The sequence below is a fragment of the Sus scrofa genome, chromosome 6, assembly GCF_000003025.6.
Source record: "Sus scrofa isolate TJ Tabasco breed Duroc chromosome 6, Sscrofa11.1, whole genome shotgun sequence".
Classification (NCBI taxonomy): domain Eukaryota; kingdom Metazoa; phylum Chordata; class Mammalia; order Artiodactyla; family Suidae; genus Sus; species Sus scrofa.
This window is the reverse complement of record NC_010448.4, coordinates 79,878,881-79,902,985: the sequence shown is the minus strand read 5'-3', so window position 1 is coordinate 79,902,985 and position 24,105 is coordinate 79,878,881. Positions and strand designations below refer to the sequence as shown.

Here is a 24,105-nt window from a genome sequence, read left to right as displayed (position 1 = left end):
GCTCCAGGCAGCCCCTCCCATGGGCCACCCTGCAGCTCCCAGCTCTGTGCCTGCAGAACAACGTGGTGGGGCGCCTGTGCAACGAGTGTGTCGCCGGCTCTTTCCACCTGAGCGCCCGCAACCCCGACGGCTGCCTCAAGTGCTTCTGCATGGGCGTCAGTCGCCAGTGCACCAGCTCCTCCTGGAGCCGCGCTCAGGTACCCATGCGAGGCGGGGTTGGGGCAGACTGGCAGGACCACCAAGCCCAGGGCTGAGTGGACCACTGGCCAGTCTCAGGCCATGGCCCACATCCTGGCTTCTTCTCCCCGTCCCAGGTGCTTGGGGCCTCTGAAGAGCCCGCTCAGTTCAGCCTGACCAACGCCGCGGGCACCCACACCACCAGCGAGGGCATCTCATCACCCACGCCCGGGGAGCTGGCCTTCTCCTCCTTTCACAGCCTCCTGTCGGGACCCTACTTCTGGAGCCTCCCTTCACGCTTCCTGGGGGACAAGGTGGGCAGGGGGTGGGAAGAGAAAGGAGGTCCAGGCAGCCTGGTGCCTTTGGAGAAGAGGCAGAGGAGACGGCCAGAGCAGTGGCAGGGCCCGTCCATGGGGGCCCCAGCTGAGCGCCTGTCCACCTGTGTCCCAGGTGACCTCCTATGGCGGAGAGCTGCGCTTCACAGTGACCCAGCGGCCCCAGCCTGGCTCTGTGCCCCTGCACGGGCAGCCGTTGGTGGTCCTGCAGGGCAATAACATCATCTTAGAGCATCATACCTCCCAGGAGCCGAGCCCCGGCCAGCCCAGCACCTTCACCGTGCCCTTCCGGGAGGTGAGCAACACTGTCCTGGGAGACCTCTGGGGGAAGGCAGGCAGGCCCCCTGCTCCAGAGTGTCAGGATGACAGGGATGGCAGCCCACATGTCCTCTCCTTGGCAGCAAGCTTGGCAACGGCCTGATGGGCAGCCGGCCACGCGGGAGCACCTGCTGATGGCACTGGCGGGCATCGACACGCTCCTGATCCAGGCATCCTACACCCAGCGGCCAGCTGAGAGCAGGTGTCTGGGGCTGGGGCAGGACTGGAGGGGGTTTGGGGGCAGCTCCAGGCTAAGCCATGTGATGTGGTGCTGCCAGACCGCCAGCTCTGCCACTTACCTACCAGCTCTGCAGCTTTTGGGGGCCTCCTTTTCCACATCTGTAAGGTGGAGATTATGACAGTTGGTCCCTCACAGCGCTTGTCTCAGGTTGGGTTCCCTAGAAGCAAAGCCTAAGACGGGGTTTGGGTGCGCAGGGCTCACAAGGAGAACCTGGGAGAGAGGGAGGGTCACAGGAGGGGGAGGACCAGGCAAGGAAGTGTAAGTTTCCAGGTAAAGACCAGCCTCGGTATCATCCCCACGGAGCCCCACAGAGTCATCCGACTTGAGGCAGAGGGGCCTTTGTACCCTGAGTGAGCCTGTCATTGGTCACCCCAAGGGAGTGGGGTGGTGTGACGTCTCCTGGCCAGGAAGGCTGGTTCTCTGGAAAAAGGTGCAGGAATAAGCCACTCGCCACAGTCCTGGTAGCAGCTGAAGGGTGGACACCCGAACAAGGGGCTGGATGGGGCCCCAGCATCGCAGCAAGACAGTGTGGGTCTCCGGAATGCCTGGCATGGTGCAAATACCCGTTCGTAATGGGGTCTTGCCACACCCAGGGTCTCTGGCATCAGCATGGACGTGGCTGTGCCCGAGGACACCGGCCAGGACCCTGCACTGGAAGTGGAGCAGTGTACCTGCCCACCTGGGTACCGTGGCCCATCCTGCCAGGTGAGCCCTGGGCTCCACCCACCTGTCCTGCCAGCTCCCTCCATGGAGCTCCCTGGCTCCTCCTTGTTTAGGTGTCCCAGCTCCCCAGGCCCACCCCCGCCCCGCCATCCAGTGGTCCCTACCCAGAAGGGGCCCTGCTGAGGAAGCCCTTCCCACCGCGTCTTCCTGCCCCCAGGACTGTGATACCGGCTACACACGGATGCCCAGTGGCCTCTACCTGGGCACCTGCGAACGCTGCAGCTGCCATGGCCACACAGAGGTCTGTGAGCCCGAAACAGGTGCCTGCCAGGTGAGTCCCACCCTCCTTCCTTCCTACTCCCAGGATCCGTGGTCTCCAGAGGCCCAGCCTCAACCCATGATCTCCCTTCCAGGGCTGCCAGCACCACACGGAGGGCCCCCGGTGTGAGCAGTGCCAGCCAGGATATTACGGGGACGCTCAGCGTGGGACGCCACAGGACTGCCAGCCATGCCCATGCCACGGAGCCCCTGCTGCTGGCCAGTGCGTCCAGTCCCTGCCTAAACCTGCCCTTTCCTGAAACATCCACTCTCCTGTCCGAGGTTCCCTTCCTCCCAGGCCCTTTGGAGAGGCAGTGGTTAAATCCTGGCCTCACCCCTTCCCCGGTGTGTCACCCTGTATAAGAGACACTTCCCTCTCTGGGCCTCCACTTTCTCATCTGTGAAATGGGGTTGATGTTATTCCCCACTTGGCCCCTGTGTGAGAATGAGTCGATGCCGTGGAGCTCTCAGTTCATCACGTTCAATCCCATGATGCCCCTCTTCTCCCTCTTCCCCGGTCCTGAAGGGCTGCTGACCCTCCAATTTGCTCCTCCCACCCACAGAGCCACCCACACTTGCTTTCTGGACACAGACGGCCACCCCACCTGCGATGCGTGTTCCCCAGGCCACAGTGGGCGACACTGTGAGAGGTGAGGCGGGGGCGGGCCAGGTGGGGAGCGTGCAGGAGGGGCCCAGCCCTCCCGACCAAGTGCGACCAGAGGCCTCCCCCTCTCCCTTACACAGCATCCCAGAAACAATCAGCTCCCCTCCCTGAGAGCCTAAATCTTTAGCCTGGAGTCAGGAATCTAGGCCTGGAGTTCCCTTCGTGACTCAGTGGTTAACGAACCTGACAAGATCCATGAGGATGCAGGTTCGATCCCTAGCCTCGTTCGGTGTGTTGGGGATTCGGCATTGCCATGAGCTGTGATGTAGGTCACAGACTCAGCTTGGATCCTGCATTGCTCTGGCTGTGGTGTAGGCCAATTCGACCCCTAGCCTGGGAACTTTCATAGGCCACGGGTGCAGCCCTAAAAAAGCACAAAAAAAAAGTCTAGGCCTGTAGTTCACTTCCAGCCCCCAACACCTCCTGCCCTGGCCAAGCCAGTCTTGCCAGAAAACCCCTCATCCTTGCTGAAAGTCCTAGGTTCAAGGCCTGACTGGCCTGACTCACTGACTTTCTGGCCTAGGGCATGTGCCTGCCCTTCTTCTCCCACCTGTTTTCCCATCTGTGAAATGGGTGAGTGAGGCTGATTGGTTCCTTCCAACACTCTGAGGTCATCGAGTCCACTATGGGGCCCCCAGCACAATCCAGGATTCTGCGGTTCTGGCCCCATCATCCCGTGCTTTCTCTCACCGCAGGTGTGCCCCAGGTTACCATGGCAACCCCAGCCAGGGCCAGCCCTGCCGCAGTGAGTAGGCTTGGGGAGGCTTTTGGGATCTGGCTACCCCAGGGGTGAAGCTAGGACAGAGCCTTTGTTCTCCTTCAGCCTGGGGCAAGTGACTTTACCTTTCTGAGCCTCAGCTTCTTTATTTGTAAAATGGGGCGAGTAAAAGGCCTACCCACCCAAGGGCTGCTAGGAGTGTGTATCATGCCCACACCTGGTAGGGGTTCGGGAACAAGCACTTCCTCTCTCAGGGGGCCAGTTAAATGCCCAGAGGGTGGTGGAAATGGGGATGATGGGTGGCAGGTTTGGGGTTCCATCTGTGGTGTCCCTCTACCTCAGGAGACGACGGCCAAGTGCCAGAGCCGATCAGCTGTAGCTGTGACCCCCAGGGCAGCATCAGCAACCAGTGCGACGCTGCTGGACAATGTCAGTGCAAGGTCAGTCCAAACCCCTGCCCTCCACACCACCCTGAATTGCGGCCCCAGTGGTTGCCTGGCCTTGCCTCTCACCACACCCTCAGAGCTGCCCCTATGCCCCCGCCACCCTTCCTCTCGGGCCTCACCCCCGTCTCACTGCTCGGGGGCCTTGTGGGAATTCTGGCAGCATCTGATGGGAGCTGGGGCCTAAGCATGGGGACGGCAGGACCTCCCCAGAACTGCTGGAAGAGGCCTCAAGGCTGGCTTCAAAGGCTGCTGGAGGTGCAAGAGACCCATCCAAGCTCCCTGCACCCACCTTTCTATCCATCCTTCAGGCCCAGGTGGAGGGCCTCACCTGCAGCCATTGCCGGCCCCACCACTTCTATCTGAGTGCCAGCAACCCGGATGGCTGCCTGCCCTGCTTCTGCATGGGCGTCACCCAGCAGTGCTCCAGCTCCTCCTACACGCGCCACCTGGTAAGATCCCAGGTCCCACCCCCACCCCCACCCCCGCCTCTCCTAAGTCATCACAGGGGTCATCACAGAGGCAAGTGAGAAGCCTGGCCCAGCGGCGTCCCCTTGCTTAAGGGGACACACATCCCTATGCCTCCGTTACTGCCCGTGGAAGCACAGATCCCAGCAACCCTCACCCTCCTACCCTAATGCCCTCCCGTGACCCCAGCCCCCCCACGTCCTCTCCATTCACCCATTATTTCTGTCCTAGCCCTGATCTTGCAGCCCCCCATCACCCACTCTAATGCCCTCCCGTGCCCCTCCCCCACCAAGGCGCATGCCCAGCGCCCAGACTGACCCCCCTCCTCCTTCTGCTGCCAGATCTCCACCCGCTTTGCGCCTGGGGACTTCCAAGGCTTTGCCCTGGTGAACCCACAGCGGAACAGCCGCCTGACAGGAGGCTTCACCGTGGAACCTGTGCCCGAGGGTGCCCAGCTTTCTTTTGGCAACTTCGCCAACCTTGGCCATGAGTCCTTCTACTGGCAGCTGCCGGAGACATACCAGGGAGACAAGGTGTGACACGCAGCAGGGCCTGCCAGGCCCTCCCTGAGCGCCAGCTCTGAGCCAGGCCCCTGCTGAGCCCTGGGGCCAGTGGGGACTCAAACATGAGTTGACCCGAGATCGTCAGCTGTGTCATGGTTAAGCACGCAGCCTTTGGGTCAGATGGGCCTTGATCTAAACCCAGCTGTGTCGCTTCCCAGCAAGTTTCCCTTGGATAAACCTCAGCTCCAGGGCTGCTCGGAGGATTAGAGCCCAAGCCTGGCGTCTAACAAGTGCTCACCTGTTCACGTCCATGATTATTAGCTTTCATGCAGGTGGTCAGGTCCTGGCCGAGTCCTGGGAAGCACAGGACACGTGAGACAGTTTCAGTTGCCTTCATTTGCTCACTCAGAATTCACTCCTCTCTGCCATCCGCCCTGTGCACGGTGTCAGGCCAATAATCATTCTGATTATAGGAGTTCCCGTGGTGGCGCAGCGGAAACGAATCCAACTAGGAACCATGAGATCGTGGGTTTGATCCCTGGCCTTGTTCAGTGGGTTGAGGATCCGGCTTTGCCATGAGCTGTGGTGTAGGTCGCAGACGTGCCTCGGATCCTGCGTTGCTGTGGCTGTGGTGTGGGCCGGCAGCTGTAGCTCCAATTAGACCCCTAGCCTGGGAACCTCCATATGCCACATGTGCGGCCCTAAAAAGACAAAAGACCAAAAAAATATCATTCTGATTATAGATCATATTTATTGAGCTCTTAACGCTGCACTAGGCACGGTTCCAAGCGCTTTTGTGTGTCATAAATCACAACCACGGCTGTATTTCTGAAGTGAGGAAACAGGTGAAAGAGCTTAGGTAACTTGCCTGGGCTCCACAGCCTGAAGGTGGCAAGGCTGGGATTCAAATCCGGGTCAGAGGCTACCCTTAAATATTGCACTAGTCAGAGCTGGACACGTCTTTGTTCCTCCAGAGTCATGGTCTAGGGCAGAGGTGATGGAGCGATGGTGATGGTGTGTTGTGGTGGTGTCCTTGGGTGGACTCCAGGCGACCACCCACATGTGTCCCATGAGCCGTCGAGGCCCAGCTGGCAGCACCCAGGGATAGTGGGTCGTAGTCCAGCAGTCCCCTACTGGCCGAGGCCGGTGTTCAGACAGATGTGTCCCCATGCCCATGGCCCCAGGGAGGTCAGGGACACCTAGGAGGGGGATCTCCAAGGCTGCCCTGTCCCTGCTCCTGGGCAGACCCAAGTATCCCAGCTTCCTCCCAGGGCAGGCTGCCTTCTGCTGCCTTCTCCCTTCTCGGGTTCCTCTTTCCCTGTTTGCTGTGTCCGCCTCCCCCCTGCCCTGCAGCTCCCAGACCGCTCTCTCTCTCTCTGCCTCCCCCCTACCCCGGCATTTCCCTGTACCCTGCAGAGGAAGGCCTATTTTACGCGGATGCGACGGGCTCACCAGGTAGGCGTGCCATCTGAGTGCTGTGAAACTGACATGGCATGGGCACGGTGTGTTCTTGGATGCCCTCAGTCCACATGGGGAGATGCCCAGCGTCCCAGGCAGTGTGGGTCTGCACGGCCTCAGGTTGGGCCTGATGGCCTATGCTCAGGACACTGCTGTGCCCACGCCCTGTGATGGCCAGAGTTAAAGCCAGTGGCGGTATGTGCCTCATCTGCTGTGTGGTCTGGTCCCTGTGCCAACCGGCTGTGCCAGAGGGCTGGTCCAGGCAGCAGGAAAACTAACTTGATGCTAAACCACATGACTGTACCTGGCCCACCAGGTTACCCCTGCGCTGCCTCCCAAGCAGCCCTGTTAACCTTCTGTGTGTGTATCACCCCCCGTGGCGGGAGTTAACACCTGCGTGCCAGCCTGGAGAGGGGAGCATGCATCTTTCTCCCCACAGTGTGGGCCTTTCTGGCCACCGTATCCATGGGGAGGGGGACACTCTCCAGGGCTCTAGCCTTGGGGGGGTCTGAGCCGCCCTGTGCCCTCTGCCCATCAGAACCGCACATCCCTCTCAGAGGAGCAGTTGCGGGCAGCTGTGGCAGCTGGGAGGATCCCGGGGCCCCCACGGGGCAAGGGCCGGGTACAGCGGCTATCACAGGTAACTCAAGGCCCGGCCAGGGACAGGCTGGGTCTAGAGCCCAAGGGAGGAAACCAGAGAGCAGAGTCCACAGAGCTTTGAGCTGAGGCCCTGGCCTTGCTGGGTCATTTTCCCGGAGGTCAGGCCCCAGCCTGATGGCCACACCACTCCAGTGTTGCCCTTGGGAAACATTCCAGAAACATGAATGGCCTGGGCTGGTACCATGGGCATGCTTGGAGCATGAAGCCCAAGGAGTGGTCTTCCCATCCCAATGCCCCCGGGGCTGCCCGAGCTGGGCAGAGCCATCTGCCCCTCTCTTGCCAGGGGCACCCACTGTATGAGTTTCTCCCCGGAGTCTGGGCCCCTTCCAGGTAGCTCCTCCAGGCCCCCAAGGAGCCAGGTACAAGGACCGGAGCACTGGGCATTGGCACTTGTGAACCGAGGGCAGGGAAGTGGGCAGCTGGCTGGGCCTGGTGTCGCCTGGGAGCAGGCTAAGCTTCATGGTGTCCTTTCTGTCCCTTTGCTCGTTTTCTCCATCCTCCCTCTCCCGGTCCCCCAGGTGGATGAGGCCCAGAGGCGGATGGATGCGGAGATCTGGCAGCTTCTTTCCAGCTTTGCTGCCCACTCCCACCCCCGGCCCCAGGGGCTCTCGCCCCATCCCCAGCCTGCAGCTGCTCTGCAAGCAGCTCGGACCTCCTCCCCCTCCTCCTCCTCCTCCTCCTCTGTTTCTCTCTCTTCCTCTGCAGGCTCTCAGGTATGTGCCAAGACCCCCACCAAGGGACCCCCCACCCCCTGTGTTTTCTAGACTTTAGTTTCTCACCCAGCTTTACAAATTCTGCCTTTTCAGCCCATGATTTAGACTATTATGTACTCCAGTTTTTTCTTTAAACCAACCATTTGCCAACTCAATTATGCTGGTTATACATTTTTAAATATACATTAAAACAGCCACGGAGTTCCTGTTGTGGTGCAGTGGAAACGAATCCGACTAGGAATCATGAGGTTGCAGGTTTGATCCCTGGCCTCGCTCAGTGGGTTAAGGATCCAGCGTGGCTGTGAGCTGTGGTGTAAGCTGGCAGCTGTAGCTCCGATTAGACCCCTAGCCTTGGAACCTCCATATGCTGTGGCTGCAGCCCTCAAAAGCAAAACAAAACAGCTACTAAATTTGTAACTGTTCTCTGGTGCGCCCCATAAATCCTCTTGGGGTCCATGAAGAGCACAGCACCAGATATGGGGAGATACTGACCAAACCATGGCCAGTGAGAGCCTTTGGGATGTCTGGGCCCAGACAGGGGGAGCAAGTTGTCCAAAGAGCAGGGCCGGGGCATTCCTGTTGTGGCTCGGTGGAAATAAACCTGGCTAGTACCCGTGAGGACGCAGGTTCAATCCCCGGCCTCACTCAGTACATTGAGGATCTGGCAATGCCGTGAGCTGTGGTGCAGGTTGCAGATGAAGCTTAGATGTGCCATTGCTGTGGCTGTGGTGTAGGCCGGAAGCTTTGACCCCTAGCCTGAGAACTTCCATATGTCGTGGGTGTGGCCCTAAAAAGACCAAAAAAAAAGAAAGAGCAGGGCCAGGACCTGAGCTCCAGGGCTGGGGGTGGGGTTCCTGTCCCTCTGCCCCTCCGAGGTCTCCCTCCAGGGCCTCTGCTCACCCCTGCCAAGACCACCTCTGCCCTCTCAGCAGCCCCGCCTGCTCCCTCCTCTCTCACGGCCTGTCCTTCTTTCTAGTTCTCTCTCTCCTACAAAGGCTTCTCTCTGCTTCCTGGAAGCCTCTATTATTGGCAGCTGCCCAAAGCCTTCCTGGGGAACAAGGTAACCAGGATGGGGCGGGGGGACGGGGAGGAACAAGGATGTCATCAAATCCTAAAATATCAGGCCGCCCCTTTTCAAAACCATTTATGAGGGAGTTCCCATTGTGACTCAGCAGTAACAAATCTGACTAGTATCCATGAGGACACGAGTTCAATCCCTGGCCTCACTCAGTGGGTTAAGGATCCAGCGTTGCCACCATCTGTGGTGTAGATCGCAGATGCAGCTTGGATCTGGCATTGCTGTGGCTCTGGTGTAGGCCGCAGCTACAGCTCTGATAAGACCCCTAGCCTGGGAACCTCCATATGCCGTGGGTGCAGTCCTAAAAAGACAAGGAAAAAAAAAAAAAAAAAAAGAATACACACAAGCAGGAATTCCCTGGTGGCCTAGCAGTTAAGGATTTGGTGTTGTCACTGCTGTGATTTAGGTTCGATCCCTGGTCCAGGAACTTCCATATGCCTCAGATGTGGCCAAAAAAAAAAAAAAAGAATATACACGATATGCAGTACAGTAACATTCAGAGAAGCAGACAGGAAGGTCTGGTCCAGGAGGAAACGAAGACAGAAAAGACCTGTTGGAGCCAAGGGTGGAACTGGGCACAATGAGCTGTTAGCAAGCATTGAGGCTGTATACTCCCCAGGCCCTATGCTGAGTGCAGGATTTTATGTGGTCTGTATTACTTAATCCTCATATTACCTTTTAAGGTAGTTTTATTCCCATTTCCATATGAGGAAAGTTGGACTCAGGGAAGTTAAGTGACTTGTCCAAGGCCATCCAGCCAGAAGAGCTGAACTTGACCCCCAGTCTTAGACTGCAGAATCTGCTCTGTTAGCCACCCTGCTACATTCACCTGCAGCTTGGTCCTAGACATGGCGATGAACTTGCTGGCATCCAGTTGGGGAACCAGCTGTGTCATGTTATCTAGTTATGCCCCTGGATCCCTTACCTCACCCTGATCTTATAGAGAACATCTCAGAGCATGTGTAGTCCAGGACCTGACATGTAGTCAGTAGACGTTTAATAAATGCTCACCAGCAGAATGGGCCAGACCTGACGCAGTGTAGTATTGATCTGAACATTTGCCCTGGTGGCAGAGAGAAAGGAAGGTCCTGTGGGGCAGAGCCGGGGCCTTGGCTGCCCCCATGGAAGCCCCCAGCAGCAAATATAAGGACCCTTCCAGTTGTGAGCAATAAAAAACCCATGCCATCTGTCTTGTCTACAGTGAAGAAACTACTAGCTCATGCAACTACAAAGGCCAAGAATAACTGGTGTCAGGCATGGCTGGATCCAGGGCCTCATAAGGACTTGATCTCAGCTGGCACCGTTCTCCAGCTTCCAGTCTGACTAGTAAAGGAGATTTCTCTGTTCCAGTAGAAAGTGCAGAAGTGCCAGGCTCACATGTTCGTGAACCTGATGGACCAGAGAGGGGGGATGGTGGAATGTGCACATCCACAGGCCTGGCTCATGTCTCCACTGCAGAGGAGGGGATGGGCCCTCAAACCCCACCTTCTGCATGTACAACCGTTTCCTTCAAAGGAAACCAGGACTGGAGTGCCCATGGCTCAGTGGGTTAAGAACCTGACATCTCTGTGAGGATCGGGTTCGATCCCTGGCCTCGCTCAGTAAGTTAAGGATCTGGCATTGCCACAAGCTGTGGTGTAGGTCACAGACGTGGCTCAGATCGGCTGTGGCTGTGGCTGTGGTGTAGGGCGGCAGCTGCAGCTCCAATTGGACCCCTAGCCTGGGAACCTCCGTATGCCACGGGTACAGCTCTAAAAAGGCAAAAAACAAAGGAAACCAAGACTGCAGTTTGCAAAACAGGGAAATGGATTCTGAGCAAATAAATAAAAACCACCTACCCTGGAGGCAAGAGTTCTGAGGGGCTACCCTCCACACCCCCGTGTCCCTGCCATGGCTGAGAACTTTGGAGCCTCCTGCTACCTCCCCATGGTGGTCCCTGTCATTACCCCCCGTCTGCTTATGGAAAGTTCCTTTCATGGAAGGGACTTGGGGCTTGTTTGCTGGGATTGTGAGACAGTGGGAAAGGGGGTTACTGCCACTAAATCTCAGACAGAAGGAACTGAGAGATGTCCTGTCACTTAGGCAACCACCGGCCTCTGATTGGGTGCCAGGGACCACACGGGTACAAAAAGGCCTCCAGAGGCTCTGCCCCCTCCCCTGTATGGTCACCCCCCCCCCCAGAGGAGGACTGAGTCAGGTTGTGACCACAGGGCTTGCCTCTTGCAGGTGGCAGCCTACGGTGGAAAGCTGCGATACTCTCTCTCCTACACGGCGGGGGCCCAGGGCAGCCCGCTTTCTGACCCTGACGTCCAGATCACGGTGAGCACGTGGGTTCCACACCAGGCAGACAGAAGGGAGAGGCAGAGGCAGGGGACACCCTCAGTGTTTCTGTCCTCTCGGTCCAGCACTCAGCTGACCCGGCACCCACCCACTGGTCGGGCCCATGCCCCAACCCCACCATTTGGACACTACCCAGGCAGAGGCCCGGCTGGCAGGCGATGGGGGCAGTGGGCACCCACCTGATTCCTTTGGGCACATAAGCTTGGGAGATTGGAGAGGTGGGAGGCTGGGATTGGAGGATCCCACTGTCCCCAGAGCCCCTTAATTCCCCTCCCGATCCCCCTGGTGTCTCTCTAGGGCAACAACATCATGCTGGTGGCCTCCCAGCCAGCGCTGCAAGGCCCAGAGAGGAGGAGCTACGAGATCATTTTCCGAGAGGTGAGAGGCATCACACCACGTCTGACCCCTCTCACTGTCCACCCTGCTTTGAGGCCTGGTTTTGATTCTAGCCACCCTTGCCTCTCACTCCCCCATCCTCAGCTCACAGCCCAGGAAGGCAGGAGCTGGGGGCGGGGGTGCTGCGGGAGAAGCACCCACAATCCAACACCCCTCACCTGCAATTGCTGTCACTACCCCCCTACCCCAGGAATTCTGGCGCAGGCCTGATGGGCAGCCGGCCACACGTGAGCACCTCCTGATGGCGCTGGCAGACCTGGACGAGCTCCTGGTCCGGGCCACGTTCTCCTCGATGCCACTAGCAGCCAGCATCAGCGCAGTCAGCCTGGAGGTCGCCCAGCCCGGGCCTTCGGAGGGACCCCGGGCCCCCGAGGTGGAGGAGTGCCGCTGCCCCCCGGGCTATGTCGGCTCATCCTGCCAGGTGAGTGTGGCCAGCCCAGGTGTCTGCGCTAACACAGCTGGGTCAGCCAGCAGTTGCCTGGGAGTTCCATCATGACTTGCGCGTACTTGGCCACGTCTCATTTATTCTTCATGACAGCGCTGCGAGATGTGTGATCATCCCCTTTTAACAGACTTTTTTTAATGAGACGCTAAAGGTGGGTGACATACCCAAGGGCACAGAGCTACACTCAGCCGAGGTTAAGACCCAGCTTGTGCTCCCAGGGCGCCCGCCAGAGACAGGAGACAATACCAAGACACAGAGCAGAGCGGGAAAGAGTCTCCGAATGGCATTTCCCAACAACATGAAGATTCTAGAGGAAGATTCTAGGCAGGAGGGCAGAGTAAGCAGAAGTTCAGAAAGAGGAATGTGTGGGGACATAGCCTGCGAGGCAGGAGGTCTCCTCTGGGAAGCGGGGTGGGGGGCGGTTCTTTAGCCCTGGAGCAAGGCTAGTCCAGCAGGGACTGCCAAGCCGCCCAGGGAGTGCTGGGATCAGCACTGGGCCCAAGGAAAATTCCTCTGCCCGTAGTGAGTGAGATGGATGCGGGGGAGATGGCCCTCTTGGGAGGGGAGGGCAGCGGGGGGTGTGGAACAGCAGGCTGTCCTCTGGAGAGACTCCAGAACATCTGCAGGGTTTGGCGGGAGACTGAACCCAAGGGCAGGGCCCGAGCTGACTCTTCATTACTGAATCCCCAGGCACATGGCAGGCGACCAGCCAACTTCTCATGCGTGAACAGGGAACTGGGGAAGGGGGATCACGGGAGACAAGGGACAGGGCTGCGATGCCAGGTGGGCGGCAGGGAGGTTGAGTGTGAGAATAGTGCCCCCCAGTTCAGGAACTCCCAGTGCGAGGTCCACATCTCTGCAGTTGTACATCTCTGCACCTTTGCTGTGGCCACAAAAGCTTTCAAATCCAAATAGGAATTCCCATCGTGGCGCAGCGGAATGAATCCAGCTAGGAGCCATGAGGTTGCGAGTTTGATCCCTGGCCTCGCTCATGGCGTTGCCATGAGCTGTGGTGTAGGTCACAGATGCGGCTGGGATCTGGTGTTGCCGTGGCTGTGGTGTAGGCCGGTGGCAAAAGCTCCGATTGGACCCCTAGCCTGGGAACCTCCATATGCTGTGGGGTGTGGGCCTAAAAAGACAAAAAAAAAAAAAAAAAAAAAAAAAATCAAATCCAGATAGATGAACTTGGCATCCCATGAAGTTATAAATTTTTACACATTTTGAAGGAGAACCCCTAGGCAAAGCAGAATCCTTGGTGCACATTTTCTGCAGTGAAATAAAACAGGTTTATAAACATCCCTTTGAAATGGTCAGGGAGGGAGGCCCTGGAGAGATTTCAAAGAAGAGGCCGCGAATAGCAATTCATTGTTCTCAGAACCCATGGTGACTCACTGGGGATGTGTAAAAACATCCTTGGCTGTAGGAGTGCTACCTCTTTCCCTTCGCTGAGTGAATTTAATCACAGTCGTAAAGATCTTCCAGGACTCATCCCAAATCCAGGTCTCCTGAACCCCTTTTTTCCATCTAGAGGTTGTTTTTCTTTTTTTTTTTTTTTTTTTTTTTTATTTTCCCACTGTACAGCAAGGAGGTCAGGTTATCCTTAGATGTATACATTGCAGTTACAGTTTTTTCCCCCACCCTTTCTTCTGTTGCAACATGAGTATCTAGACATAGTTCTCAATGCTATTCAGCAGGATCTCCCTGTAAATCTAAGTTGTGTCTGATAAGCCCAAGCTCCCGATCCCTCCCACTCCCTCCCCCTCCCATCAGGCAACCACAAGTCTCTTCTCCAAGTCCATGATTTTCTTTTCTGAGATGTTCCTTTGTGCTGGATATTAGATTCCAGTTATAAGTGATATCACATGGTATTTGTCTTTGTCTTTCTGGCTCATTTCACTCAGTATGAGATTCTCTAGTTCCATCCATGTTGCTGCAAATGGCATTATGTCATCCTTTTTTATGGCTGAGTAGTATTCCATTGTGTATATATACCACATCTTCCGAATCCAATCATCTGTCGATGGACATTTGGATTGTTTCCATGTCCTGGCTATTGTGAATAGTGCTGCAATGAACATGCGGGTGCATGTGTCTCTTTTAAGTAGAGCTTTGTCCGGATAGATGCCCAAGAGTGGGATTGCAGGGTCATATGGAAGTTCTATGTATAGATTTCTAAGGTATCTCCAAACTGTTCTCCATAGTGGCTGTACCAGTTTACATTCCCACCAGCAGTGCAGGAGGGTTCCCTTTTCTCCACAGCTAGAGGTTGTTTTTCTATAAGGACTCTGCCGGAAGAGTTTTCAGCAACAAAGCCCTAGGGATGGAGAAGGGTTCTCCATTAAGGATGAACTGTTAGGAATTCCCATTGTGGTTCAGCCAGTTAAGAACCTGGCATAGTGTCTATGAGGATACGGGTTTCATCCCTGGCCTCACGCCATGGGTTAAGGATCTGGCGTGGCTGCAAGCTGTGGCATAGACCAACAGCTGCAGCTCTGATTCGACCCCTAGCCTGGGAACTTCCATGTGCTGCATGTGGTGCCATAAAAAGAAAAGCAAAAGATTAAGATTGAACTATTATTTCAGTATATTGAGTGACTGAAGATGCCAGGCAGAATGGGGGCAGATACTGTCCCAGCTCTGGAGTGTTGGGAAAATGAAGATGGGGAACGAGGGCTCCTGAGGGGAAGGGGGGGCTGGGCTGGAGAACTAGGAGCCAGTTAGGAGCCTTGATGGTGGAGGGGGATGGAGGAGAGGGGTTCTGGGCTGCTGGCTTTGGGTGGGACCACATTGGAGATAGAGGCCAGCTCTCCGCTCTACCCCCAGGATTGTGCCCCAGGCTACACGCGCACTGGGAGTGGACTCTACCTCGGCCACTGTGAGCTCTGCGAATGCAATGGCCACTCAGACCTGTGCCACCCAGAGACTGGGGCCTGCTCGGTAAGATGCAAGCAGGGCCAGGGCAGGGGTCAGCTCGGCTGGGCCTGGGTGGGGTCTCAGGGATGGATGTGGGGTACAGAGGGATACATTTGGTAAGGTCAGCTTCGGTCTGGGGCAAGGTCACAGGACACAGTCTACGGGGCAAAGCATCTAGACCAGCAGGTCTGGTCCTCAAGGGGTTTCGGGCATGGTGGCCAGGACTGTGGAATAACGTCCTTCTCGATGAAGAAAACCTTGGTCCCTGCTATTTCTTAACACCACAGTGACACATGTTTTCCGAAGAAGAATCAGAATATAGAGATAACTTAACAAGAAAGTAAAAAGTCCCAGTAATCCTACCATCTGGAAATAATTATTGTCAACATTGGACTGTGGAGCGCTTTTGCTCTTTTTTCTGGGGAGTTATTTATACAGATTACTATACCTTTCGTTGTTTACAAATAAAAATAGGATCATCATGTTTGATGACTGACTTTTTTCCCGTACAAGTTCATGGACATCTTTCAATATTTGAATACTTTTTTTATACCTGAACTTTTCAGAGGGGTGCATGTACAGCCCTCCAGCCTTATGTAGCCAAGGACTGGGTGGTGGACAGAGCCACAAACTAAAAGTGGAGTGAAGAACGTGCTGTATTAAAAGAAACATGCCTCTCTTTGGAGAACATAAAACCCACAGGCATTTTTACAATGAGGTGCTTCTTTACAAAACTCTGCCCTGACATCCCCAGGTGCAACCTTCACCTTCCTCTTCTATTGCAGGGGTTGAGGGAGAACAATGTAAGAAATGCAATCAGTATCTGACTCTTTGATAGCTATTTGAGTGGATGTGCTTTCATTTTCCCAGGTCTTTGTTCAAGGGTCTTTCCAGCATTTTGCTTTTGTAAAGACCCCTGAGAGGAGCATCCTGTAGTGAACTCTTTGTGCCCCTCTGCAATTATTTCTTTAAGATAAGCTTGCACACATGGGATTTCCAAGTCAAGGAATTACAATTGTATGTTTTTTGGTAAATGGTGCCAAACAGCAAGTGGCTAACATCCTTACACCTCACAGCAATGCCAGCACAACGCCGCTGGGGAGTTCTGCGAGCTGTGCGCACCTGGCTACTATGGAGATGCCACGGCTGGAACACCTGAGGACTGCCAGCCCTGTGCCTGCCCACTGACCAACCCAGAGAACATGTGGGTGCCTTCACTCAAGGCCCAAGGAAGAACTCCCACTGGGGAGTGGAGGACACTGCACCAACTTGGGGGCAGAAGTGGAGGGAACGGGTTGGGGAGTGGGTGTTGCATGGCCTGACCTTTGCCTCTCTGATTCCAGGTTCTCCCGCACCTGTGAAAGCCTGGGAGCTGGTGGGTACCGCTGCACAGCCTGCGAACCTGGCTACACTGGCCAGTACTGTGAGCAGTAAGTTTACAAATAGGCGGGATGGAGGGGGTGGGCGGCCTATAGTAGATTCCTAGGTGAGAGTCCCGGATGGTGTTGCTCAGAAACGTACCTACCAGGATCGTGCCTAAAACCCTTCCAAGATTCTCCATTGCCCTTGGGACCAGCCCAAGCTCTTTTATCAGTCTTCGTCTTATCCCACTTCTGACACCCAACTCTGTGCTCTAGCTGGCTTAACTTCTTGACTTGTTCATGTTTCCCTCTACGTGGAACTTTCTTCACCCTCAAAGCCCTACCTCCCCTGTTCCTAACTCCTGCCTAGCCTTCAAGGTTCAGCTTCATTCTCTCATTCAGCACATTTTTTTATTGAACATCTACTGCATGCCATGCAGTGTGCCAATGTGTTGGTGATAAAGTGATGAGCAAGACAGATTCAGTCCCAGCTCTTCTGGAGTCTACCACCTGTAATGGTAGGAAGCCCTGGGAGGCCTCCGGATTCTCAGGGCTGGATTAGTGCCCACCCCCGCCACCACCACTACTGTGCCCTCACATGTCCCTCATTCTCATTTATATAGTTTCCATGTTGAGTTCCCAACATGTGAGTTCCATAAGAGCAGGGACTTCATCATGTTCACTGTTGTGTTTCCAGAACCTAGCATAGGAGTTGCTTAATAAACGTTTGTTGAATGAATGAACCTGCTGTTTCCTCCCACTCCCCTTTCCCAGCTCACAGAGGCCTTGTGCTGGGGCTTTTTTGGTCTATGAAGTCCTTCTAGAGCTTTGAGCCTCCTCACCCAACACTGGAGAAAGAGCTGAGCTTCTGGGTCCCCAGGTCCTCTATGAGACACTGATCCCCCGGGGTCTGACAGAGATGGTCTTTGTCCCTCCTTCCAGGTGTGCCCCAGGATACGTGGGTAACCCCAATGTGCGAGGGGGCCGGTGCCTGCCACAGGGTAAGTGGGACCATGGTCTTGGGTTGGGGTGATGGGCAAGGCGGGGGGCCTAGGGGCTTGGGGAGTAAGGTGAAGGGTGGGGCATGTCAGTCTTTGGGAGGGCAGACAATGCTACATGCTGGGGGCCTCCTGCCTGAATGGCCTCTCCTGTTCCCCACCACCACCAGCAGACCAAGCCCCTCTGGTGGTTCAGGTCCAACCACCTCGGAGCGTAGTACCCCAGGGTGGTCCCCACTCCCTGCGGTGCCAGGTCAGTGGGAGCCCACCCCACTACTTCTACTGGTCCCGTGAAGATGGACGGCCCTTGCCCAGCAGCACCCAGCAGCGACATCAAGGTACACATGGCCCCAGGCCCCTCAGCCACCCCCATGGGAGAGGAGGCACAGGCCTGTCCCTGCCCTACTGAGGTCCTATCCTTACACTCGGGGCTGGGTGGGGCAAGGGTGCATCTCTAGTGACAAGCTCCCATCTCCTTGCTGCCAGGCTCTGAGCTCCACTTCCCCAGCGTCCAGCCCTCAGATGCTGGGGTCTACATTTGCACCTGTCGCAATCTCCATCATGCCAATACCAGCCGGGCAGAGTTGCTGGTCACTGGTGAGTTCCTATCACCTCCCACCCCTAAGACTGCCTGTCCTGGGCTGGGCTGCAGACCACAGACCCAGGCCACAGGTGCATCATGTACCAGAGGGATGATGGTGAAGATGGAAGGAGACGATGCGGTCAAGACTGGTTTTAGAGGTGCAACTGGCAGGACTTGATTGTGGTCATTGAGGGAGAGAGAAAAGTCTAGGAAGATGCCCAGGGGTTGGGCAGACAGGGTGGCATTTACTGAGCTAAGGGAGGCTCCAGTAGGAGGGCATTTTCATTGGGGCTCCCCCAAAAGCAGAGGCTGAGACAAGGATTTGTGTGTACGTAGTTTATTTGGGAAGTAACGTGAAACAAGAAAGAGAAGGTATCCAGTAAACGGTGTGTTGTTGAGCATATTACCACCTAGAGCAGTCGTTGCTAAATGTAGCCGGGTCATTTCTGGGAAACTCCAGAGTAAAACACGCTCCTTGGCATCCCCCAACCCAAGGTCAAGGGAGCTGGGGATGTATACACCAGCTCCTATCAGCCATGGGTTGGGGCCTATTCCAGAAATATCAGTTCTCCTGAATTCTGTCCCATTCTGTGGGCAGGCACCATGGCCACCCGTGGCCTGAGAAAGCTCTCGTGCAAAGAAATGCAGTGGCTGCAATAGTCAGGCAGGTGGATTCTAAAGTGACAGGGCAAGGAGTTCCTATCGTGGCTCAGTGGTTAACGAATCCGACTAGGAACCATGAGGTTGCTGGTTCCATCCCTGGCCTTGCTCAGTGGGTTAAGGATCCAGCATTGCTGTGAGCTATGGTGTAGGTCACAGATGCGGCTCGGATCCCGCATTGCTCTGGTTGTGGCATAGGCTGGCGGCTACAGCTCCGATTCGACCCCTAGCCTGAGAACCTCCATATGCTGTGGGAGCGGCCCAAGAAATGGCAGAAAGAAAAAAATAAATAAAAATAAAGTGACAGGGTGAGGGGACATGAACGTGGCAGCAGTTGCTACCAAAAAGTTAGAGGGAACCCCAAGTTTGGTTTTGAACTTGATCAAACTTGAGATGTTTGGGGAAAATATGGACGTGGATCCATCAAGTGGGCATTTGGATCTGTGAGCCTAGAACTCAGGAAAGGGGCCCTGGCTGGAGAAATGAACTTGGGAGCTATTGGCATAAGGAGGGGCCAGGATGAAATTACCCCAGAGAGTGTGGCTCAAGGACAAGACCCAGGACAGAGCCCAAGGGGCTCCAACTCGAATGTGTCACTTAGAGGAGGGAGGGCAGCAAGGGAGTCTGAGCAGGGAGCACAGCCAGTAGCCAGGAGGAGGCCGGGAAGTGAAGTGTTGAAGATCGAGAGGCGAAAGGGCTTCCGGGAGAGAGTGGCCAGCCTCACCAGAGGCCCCCAGGAAGCCAGCTGAGGCAGAGAAATAACCTTGGAGGTGGTGCTTTGGCAGGAGCGGTTCTCAGTGGCGAGAAGGGGTAGAAACCAGATTGGAGTGAGGTGAAGAGTGGATGGGAAGGCAGAGTGTAGACAGCTTTTACAAGATTCTTGGCACTGAGGGAGGCCACGAAATGGAGCAGTAGCTGGCGGATAGAAGAGGTCAAGGGGGCGTTTTCAGAGATGGAAGATTCTAGAACACACTTGTCTGTGGAGCGGAGTGATCCCATGGGGAGGGAGAAATGAGGCTGATGTTGCAGGAGAGGCCCCCCCAACCACCCCCCGGGAGGAAGTCCCTGTGGTTGGGGTGGTGGGCTCCAGCGCTCAGGAGGGGGAGTAGGGGGCTGGAGAGGGGAGAAGTCTCATCCTTCAGGGACCAGGAAGGAGGGAGATGGGTAGATTTGGGGACACGGAAAATTCATGACTCATGGTTTCGCTTCTCTTGAGAAGCATGAGTTGAAGCCATCAGCCATGGAAGTGGAAGGGGTGGGGGGTTCGGGAGGGTGGAGAGGTTGAGAGGAGGTTGAGAGGAGCTCGTTTGTGGTCTGCGATCATGAATCGGAGCCACGTGGATGGTTGTGTGATGCTCTGATCACAGCCTGCCGGGCGCACAGGGGGGTTCGGCCGGGATGAGGGATGGGATGGAATCAAGTCAGACGGGAAAGGAGCTGACATCTGGAGAGGGTGAGGGAGAGAGAGCAAGTGGCCACGGGACAGGGGCCTGGCCAGCACACAGCTCACGGGGGACCTCCCATCCCTGCAGAGGCTCCCAGCAAGCCCATCACAGTGACTGTGGAAGAGCAGCGGAGCCAGAGTGTTCGCCCTGGAACCGATGTCACCTTCATCTGTACAGCCAAGAGCAAGGTGGGAGGGGCAGGGAGTGACATCGGGTGAGGATCTGTCTTCCCAGGTCTTCGGCCTCCACCCTGACCCCCGACCCCCGACTCCCCCCCCCACAGTCTCCTGCTTACACCCTGGTGTGGACCCGCCTACACAATGGGAAACTGCCAACCCGAGCCATGGATTTCAACGGTATCCTGACCATTCGCAATGTACAGCCGAGTGACGCAGGCACCTACGTGTGCACTGGCTCCAACATGTTCGCCATGGACCAGGGCACAGCCACGCTGCACGTACAAGGTACGTTGTTCATTTCCAATCGGACTCCTAGCCTGGGAACCTCCATATGCTGCGGGTGCAGCCCTAAAAAGCAAAAATAAAATAAAAGTAAAAGCCACAGACAGGAGTTCCTATAGTGGCACAATGGGACTGATGGCATCTTGGGAGCACTGGGATGCAGGTTCAATCGCCTGGCCCAGCCTAGTGGGTTAAGGATCTGGTGTTGCCACAGCTTCGATGTAGGTCACAACTATGGCTTGGATCTGATCCCTGGCCCAGGAAATTCATAGCCATGGGACAGCCAAAATACATACATACATACACACAAGGCCATGGACAGGCCTGAAGGAGGAAAGTAACAAGATCCCCCTGGTACTTTAAAAGCTCCCTCTGGGAGTTCCCTTCACGGCTCAGCTGAAACAAATCTGACTAGTATCCATGAGGACGCGGGTTGGATCCCTGGCCTCATTCAGTGGGTTATGGATCCAGCATTGCCATGAACTGCAGCGTAGGTCGCAGATGTGGCTCAGATCCAGCATTGCTGTGGCTGTGGTGTAGGCCGGCAGCTACAGCTCTGATTCGACCCCTAGTCTGGGAACTTTCATATGCCAAGGGTATGGCCCTAAAAAGCAAAAAAAATAAATAAATGAATAAAACCTCCCTTTGGCTGCTCTGTGGACAAATAGCCACAAGAGGCCAGAGTGGAAGCAAAGAGAGCAGCAAGGAGACTGCTACCGTGGGTCACTCCCTGCCCTGACCACCTAGTCCTCTTCTCCCTCTTCAGCCTCAGGCACCCCATCCGCCCCCATGGCCTCCATCCACCCGCCGCAGCTCACAGTGCAGCCTGGGCAGCTGGCCGAGTTCCGCTGCAGCGCCACGGGGAACCCCACACCCACCCTCGAGTGGACAGGTGAGGCTGTGGCAAGAATGACAGTCAGGGCCTGGCTGTCCTGGATGTGGGGGACCAAGGGCAGGACTCTAGGATGTAGACTGCAACCTCCGGGGGGACTGGCAATGCCAATCCCAGTGGGTGCTAACCCTGCTTCTGCACGTCAGGGGGCCCCGGTGGCCAGCTCCCTCAGAAGGCCCAAATCCTTGGCGGCATCCTGCGCCTGCCAGCCGTCGAGCCCTCGGATCAAGCCCAGTATCTGTGCCATGCCCACAGCAGCGCCGGGCAGCATGTGGCCAGGGCTGTGCTCCACGTGCACGGTGAGAGGGCAGGGCTGAGGGTCGGGTGGGGAGCGCGCAGCAGCCCAGAGAGGTGTCCTTACAGGGATCTGTCTGCAGGGGGCAACGGGCCCAGGGTCCAGGTGAGTCCAGAGAGGACCCAGGTCCACGAGGGCCGCACTGTCAGGCTGTACTGCAGGGCTGCAGGTGTGCCCAGCGCCACCATCACCTGGAGGAAGGAAGGGGGCAGCCTCCCCCCACAGGTGAGGATGCCTGACCAGGCCGGGCCCATGGGCTCAGCGGAATCCCAGCACTTGCCACCAGCCCCGACCTCTTCTGCTTCCCTTCACTTCCAAGATGGGGGCCTATTCAGATGCCCTGTTCCCTGCATCCTGGCAGGTGGCTGCTGTCAGCCTCTTGCTTTGATGGCTGGTTCTGCCCTCCTTGGTGCCCAGCTGGGGCCCTGATCTTGGCTCTGAGCTGGCCTCTACTCTTTAGGCTCCCCCCTGCCTGCCCTCCCCACTGGCCCTTGCCAGCCTGCCTCGGCCCTCGGGCGGCTGACTCATTTGCTGTGTGGCAGGCCCGGTCTGAACGCACCGACATCGCCACACTGCTCATCCCAGCCATCACAACCGCCGACGCCGGCTTCTACCTCTGCGTGGCCACCAGCCCTGCGGGCACCGCCCAGGCCCGGATCCAAGTGGTGGTCCTTCCAGGTGCGGGGCCTTGGGGGCTGAGGAGTGGGAGGGCCGGCCAGGGCTTCTCTGAGGCCCACTCACGCTTCCTCTGGCCCCAGCTTCAGGTGCCAGCTCCCCGCCGCCAGTCAGGATTGAGTCCTCGTCGCCTTCTGTGACCGAAGGGCAGACCCTGGACCTCAACTGCGTGGTGACGGGGCTGGCCTACACCCAGGTCACGTGGTACAAGCGAGGGGGCAGCCTGCCTCCCCACGCCCAGGTACGAGGGTCCCTGAGCCCGGTCCTTCACGCAGCCCGGCCCTCTGCAGGGCCTGCCCTTCTTTCCTCCCTCTCCAGCTTCTGGCCTGGGCCGGCTCTGCGTGGAGCCAGGCCCGGAGGCTCAGCGGGAGTGGTAACCCCATTGTCACTTACCTCTATCCTCACCTGGCCCAGGTGCATGGCCCCCGGCTGCGGCTGTCCCACGTATCACCGGCTGATTCTGGAGAATATGTGTGCAGAGTGGAGAATGAGTCAGGCCCCAAGGAGGCCTCCATCATCGTCTCTGTCCTCCACAGCACCCATTCAGCCTACACGCCAGGTGAGGAGCCGCCGGGGCTGGCTGGGGGCCAAGCCCTCCGACCTCCCGTCTGTTCCCAAGGATAGCGCCTGTGGTCTCTTCGGTGACATCTGGACAAGAAGAGGCCCTCGAGGCAGGCTTTGACCCTCTACTCCCTGCAAGGGGAGATGCAGGGACTGACGATGGGGATAAGGTTGACCTGACTTTCCTGGGACCCCGTGGTGGGGGGACTGTTTGCAGAATTGGTCTGAAAGCAGCAGAGTCAGGGTTGAACCCTGAGTTGGGAGTCAGGCTGATCTGTGTTGAGATGCTGTCTCTACTCCTTATCAGCCTTGAACTGATTTTACCATTGAGGCCTTAGTTTCCTCGTGTGTGAAATGGAACAGCACCACGGCCCTGTGATGTGAGCACACAGCAGGCACTCTGAAAGAAGTTGTGGCACCATTGTCTTCATCCTTTGGCCCAAGCTGGGTGCTGTAGGACTCTATGTCCCTGCAAGCCAGAGCAGCTTGTCACAGACCCAGGAGTCCTGGGTGGGCGGATGGGCCTTGACCACCAAGGTGAAGGTTGAGGAGGGAAGGAGGGGTCTGGCTGGCCCTGCCCAGGCAGGAAAGTGTGGTCCCAGCCCCAGAAAGGCCTCTCGGCTGCCCTCCCAAGCTAGGGCCTGGTCCTATTCCAGGGCCCAGGTCAAGGCTTCTCCTGAGCCCCCAGCCTCTGACCAGCCCCTCTGTGCCCCAGCTCCTGGTGGAGCCCCAGCTCCAGGCAGTACCCACCCCATCCGCATCGAGTCTTCCTCATCTCACGTGGCCGAAGGGCAGACGCTGGATCTGAACTGTGTGGTGCCCGGACAGGCCCACGCCCAGGTCACGTGGCACAGGCGTGGGGGCAGCCTCCCTGCCCGGCACCAGGTACAGCAGACCCCCAGGGCCAGCCTGCTGGAGGGGTTGGTTAGGGCTGCCTCGGCCCCCTCCTAACCCTCCCTTTTGCACTCAGACCCATGGCTCGAGGCTGCGGCTGCACCAGGTGTCCCCAGCCGACTCAGGCGAGTACGTGTGCCGCGTAGTCCTTGGCTCTGGGCCCCTGGAGAGCTCCGTCCTGGTCACCATTGAGGCGTCTGACTCTGGCACTGGCTCCATCCCCAGTAAGTGACTGCTGGTGACCAGGTGAGCTGGAGGAGGCTGAGAGCCTTCCCAGGTGCTGAGGTCCTGGTGACTTCCTGTTGGTGACATGAGGAAGAGGGTGGCAGGAAGCCCACGCTGGGACTGGCCACAGGGCCTGGCCCGGACAGACGCCGCTTCTCTGATGCCATCTTCCCATCACTTCTCTGTGGCCACGTCTCTCGTGTT

The 24,105-nt window shown here is 56.9% G+C and overlaps 1 protein-coding gene across 17 annotated transcripts in view; it reads left to right on the top strand.

Annotated features, from left to right (window-relative positions):
* HSPG2 (heparan sulfate proteoglycan 2) overlaps nucleotides 1–24,105 on the top strand; it is a 108,593-nt gene that overhangs the window by 55,298 nt on the left and 29,190 nt on the right. For 6 of the 17 annotated variants that reach the window (XM_021095484.1, XM_021095487.1, XM_021095493.1 and 3 more), the window contains 35 exons: nucleotides 36–197; nucleotides 315–491; nucleotides 628–807; nucleotides 914–1,032; nucleotides 1,665–1,776; nucleotides 1,952–2,065; nucleotides 2,148–2,275; nucleotides 2,616–2,702; nucleotides 3,412–3,461; nucleotides 3,777–3,874; nucleotides 4,189–4,329; nucleotides 4,687–4,878; nucleotides 6,265–6,303; nucleotides 6,845–6,946; nucleotides 7,485–7,679; nucleotides 8,656–8,739; nucleotides 10,984–11,076; nucleotides 11,395–11,475; nucleotides 11,684–11,914; nucleotides 14,762–14,875; nucleotides 15,928–16,055; nucleotides 16,195–16,281; nucleotides 17,155–17,213; nucleotides 17,381–17,548; nucleotides 17,697–17,807; nucleotides 19,986–20,086; nucleotides 20,182–20,362; nucleotides 21,126–21,251; nucleotides 21,398–21,550; nucleotides 21,629–21,771; nucleotides 22,089–22,224; nucleotides 22,305–22,462; nucleotides 22,636–22,780; nucleotides 23,498–23,667; nucleotides 23,753–23,900. In XM_021095484.1, the coding sequence (XP_020951143.1) occupies nucleotides 36–197; nucleotides 315–491; nucleotides 628–807; nucleotides 914–1,032; nucleotides 1,665–1,776; nucleotides 1,952–2,065; nucleotides 2,148–2,275; nucleotides 2,616–2,702; nucleotides 3,412–3,461; nucleotides 3,777–3,874; nucleotides 4,189–4,329; nucleotides 4,687–4,878; nucleotides 6,265–6,303; nucleotides 6,845–6,946; nucleotides 7,485–7,679; nucleotides 8,656–8,739; nucleotides 10,984–11,076; nucleotides 11,395–11,475; nucleotides 11,684–11,914; nucleotides 14,762–14,875; nucleotides 15,928–16,055; nucleotides 16,195–16,281; nucleotides 17,155–17,213; nucleotides 17,381–17,548; nucleotides 17,697–17,807; nucleotides 19,986–20,086; nucleotides 20,182–20,362; nucleotides 21,126–21,251; nucleotides 21,398–21,550; nucleotides 21,629–21,771; nucleotides 22,089–22,224; nucleotides 22,305–22,462; nucleotides 22,636–22,780; nucleotides 23,498–23,667; nucleotides 23,753–23,900 (4,513 nt within the window). The remainder of the gene's footprint in view (nucleotides 1–35; nucleotides 198–314; nucleotides 492–627; nucleotides 808–913; nucleotides 1,033–1,664; nucleotides 1,777–1,951; nucleotides 2,066–2,147; nucleotides 2,276–2,615; nucleotides 2,703–3,411; nucleotides 3,462–3,776; nucleotides 3,875–4,188; nucleotides 4,330–4,686; nucleotides 4,879–6,264; nucleotides 6,304–6,844; nucleotides 6,947–7,484; nucleotides 7,680–8,655; nucleotides 8,740–10,983; nucleotides 11,077–11,394; nucleotides 11,476–11,683; nucleotides 11,915–14,761; nucleotides 14,876–15,927; nucleotides 16,056–16,194; nucleotides 16,282–17,154; nucleotides 17,214–17,380; nucleotides 17,549–17,696; nucleotides 17,808–19,985; nucleotides 20,087–20,181; nucleotides 20,363–21,125; nucleotides 21,252–21,397; nucleotides 21,551–21,628; nucleotides 21,772–22,088; nucleotides 22,225–22,304; nucleotides 22,463–22,635; nucleotides 22,781–23,497; nucleotides 23,668–23,752; nucleotides 23,901–24,105) is intronic. The other 11 variants (XM_021095485.1, XM_021095483.1, XM_021095494.1 and 8 more) reach the window with 8 other exon arrangements.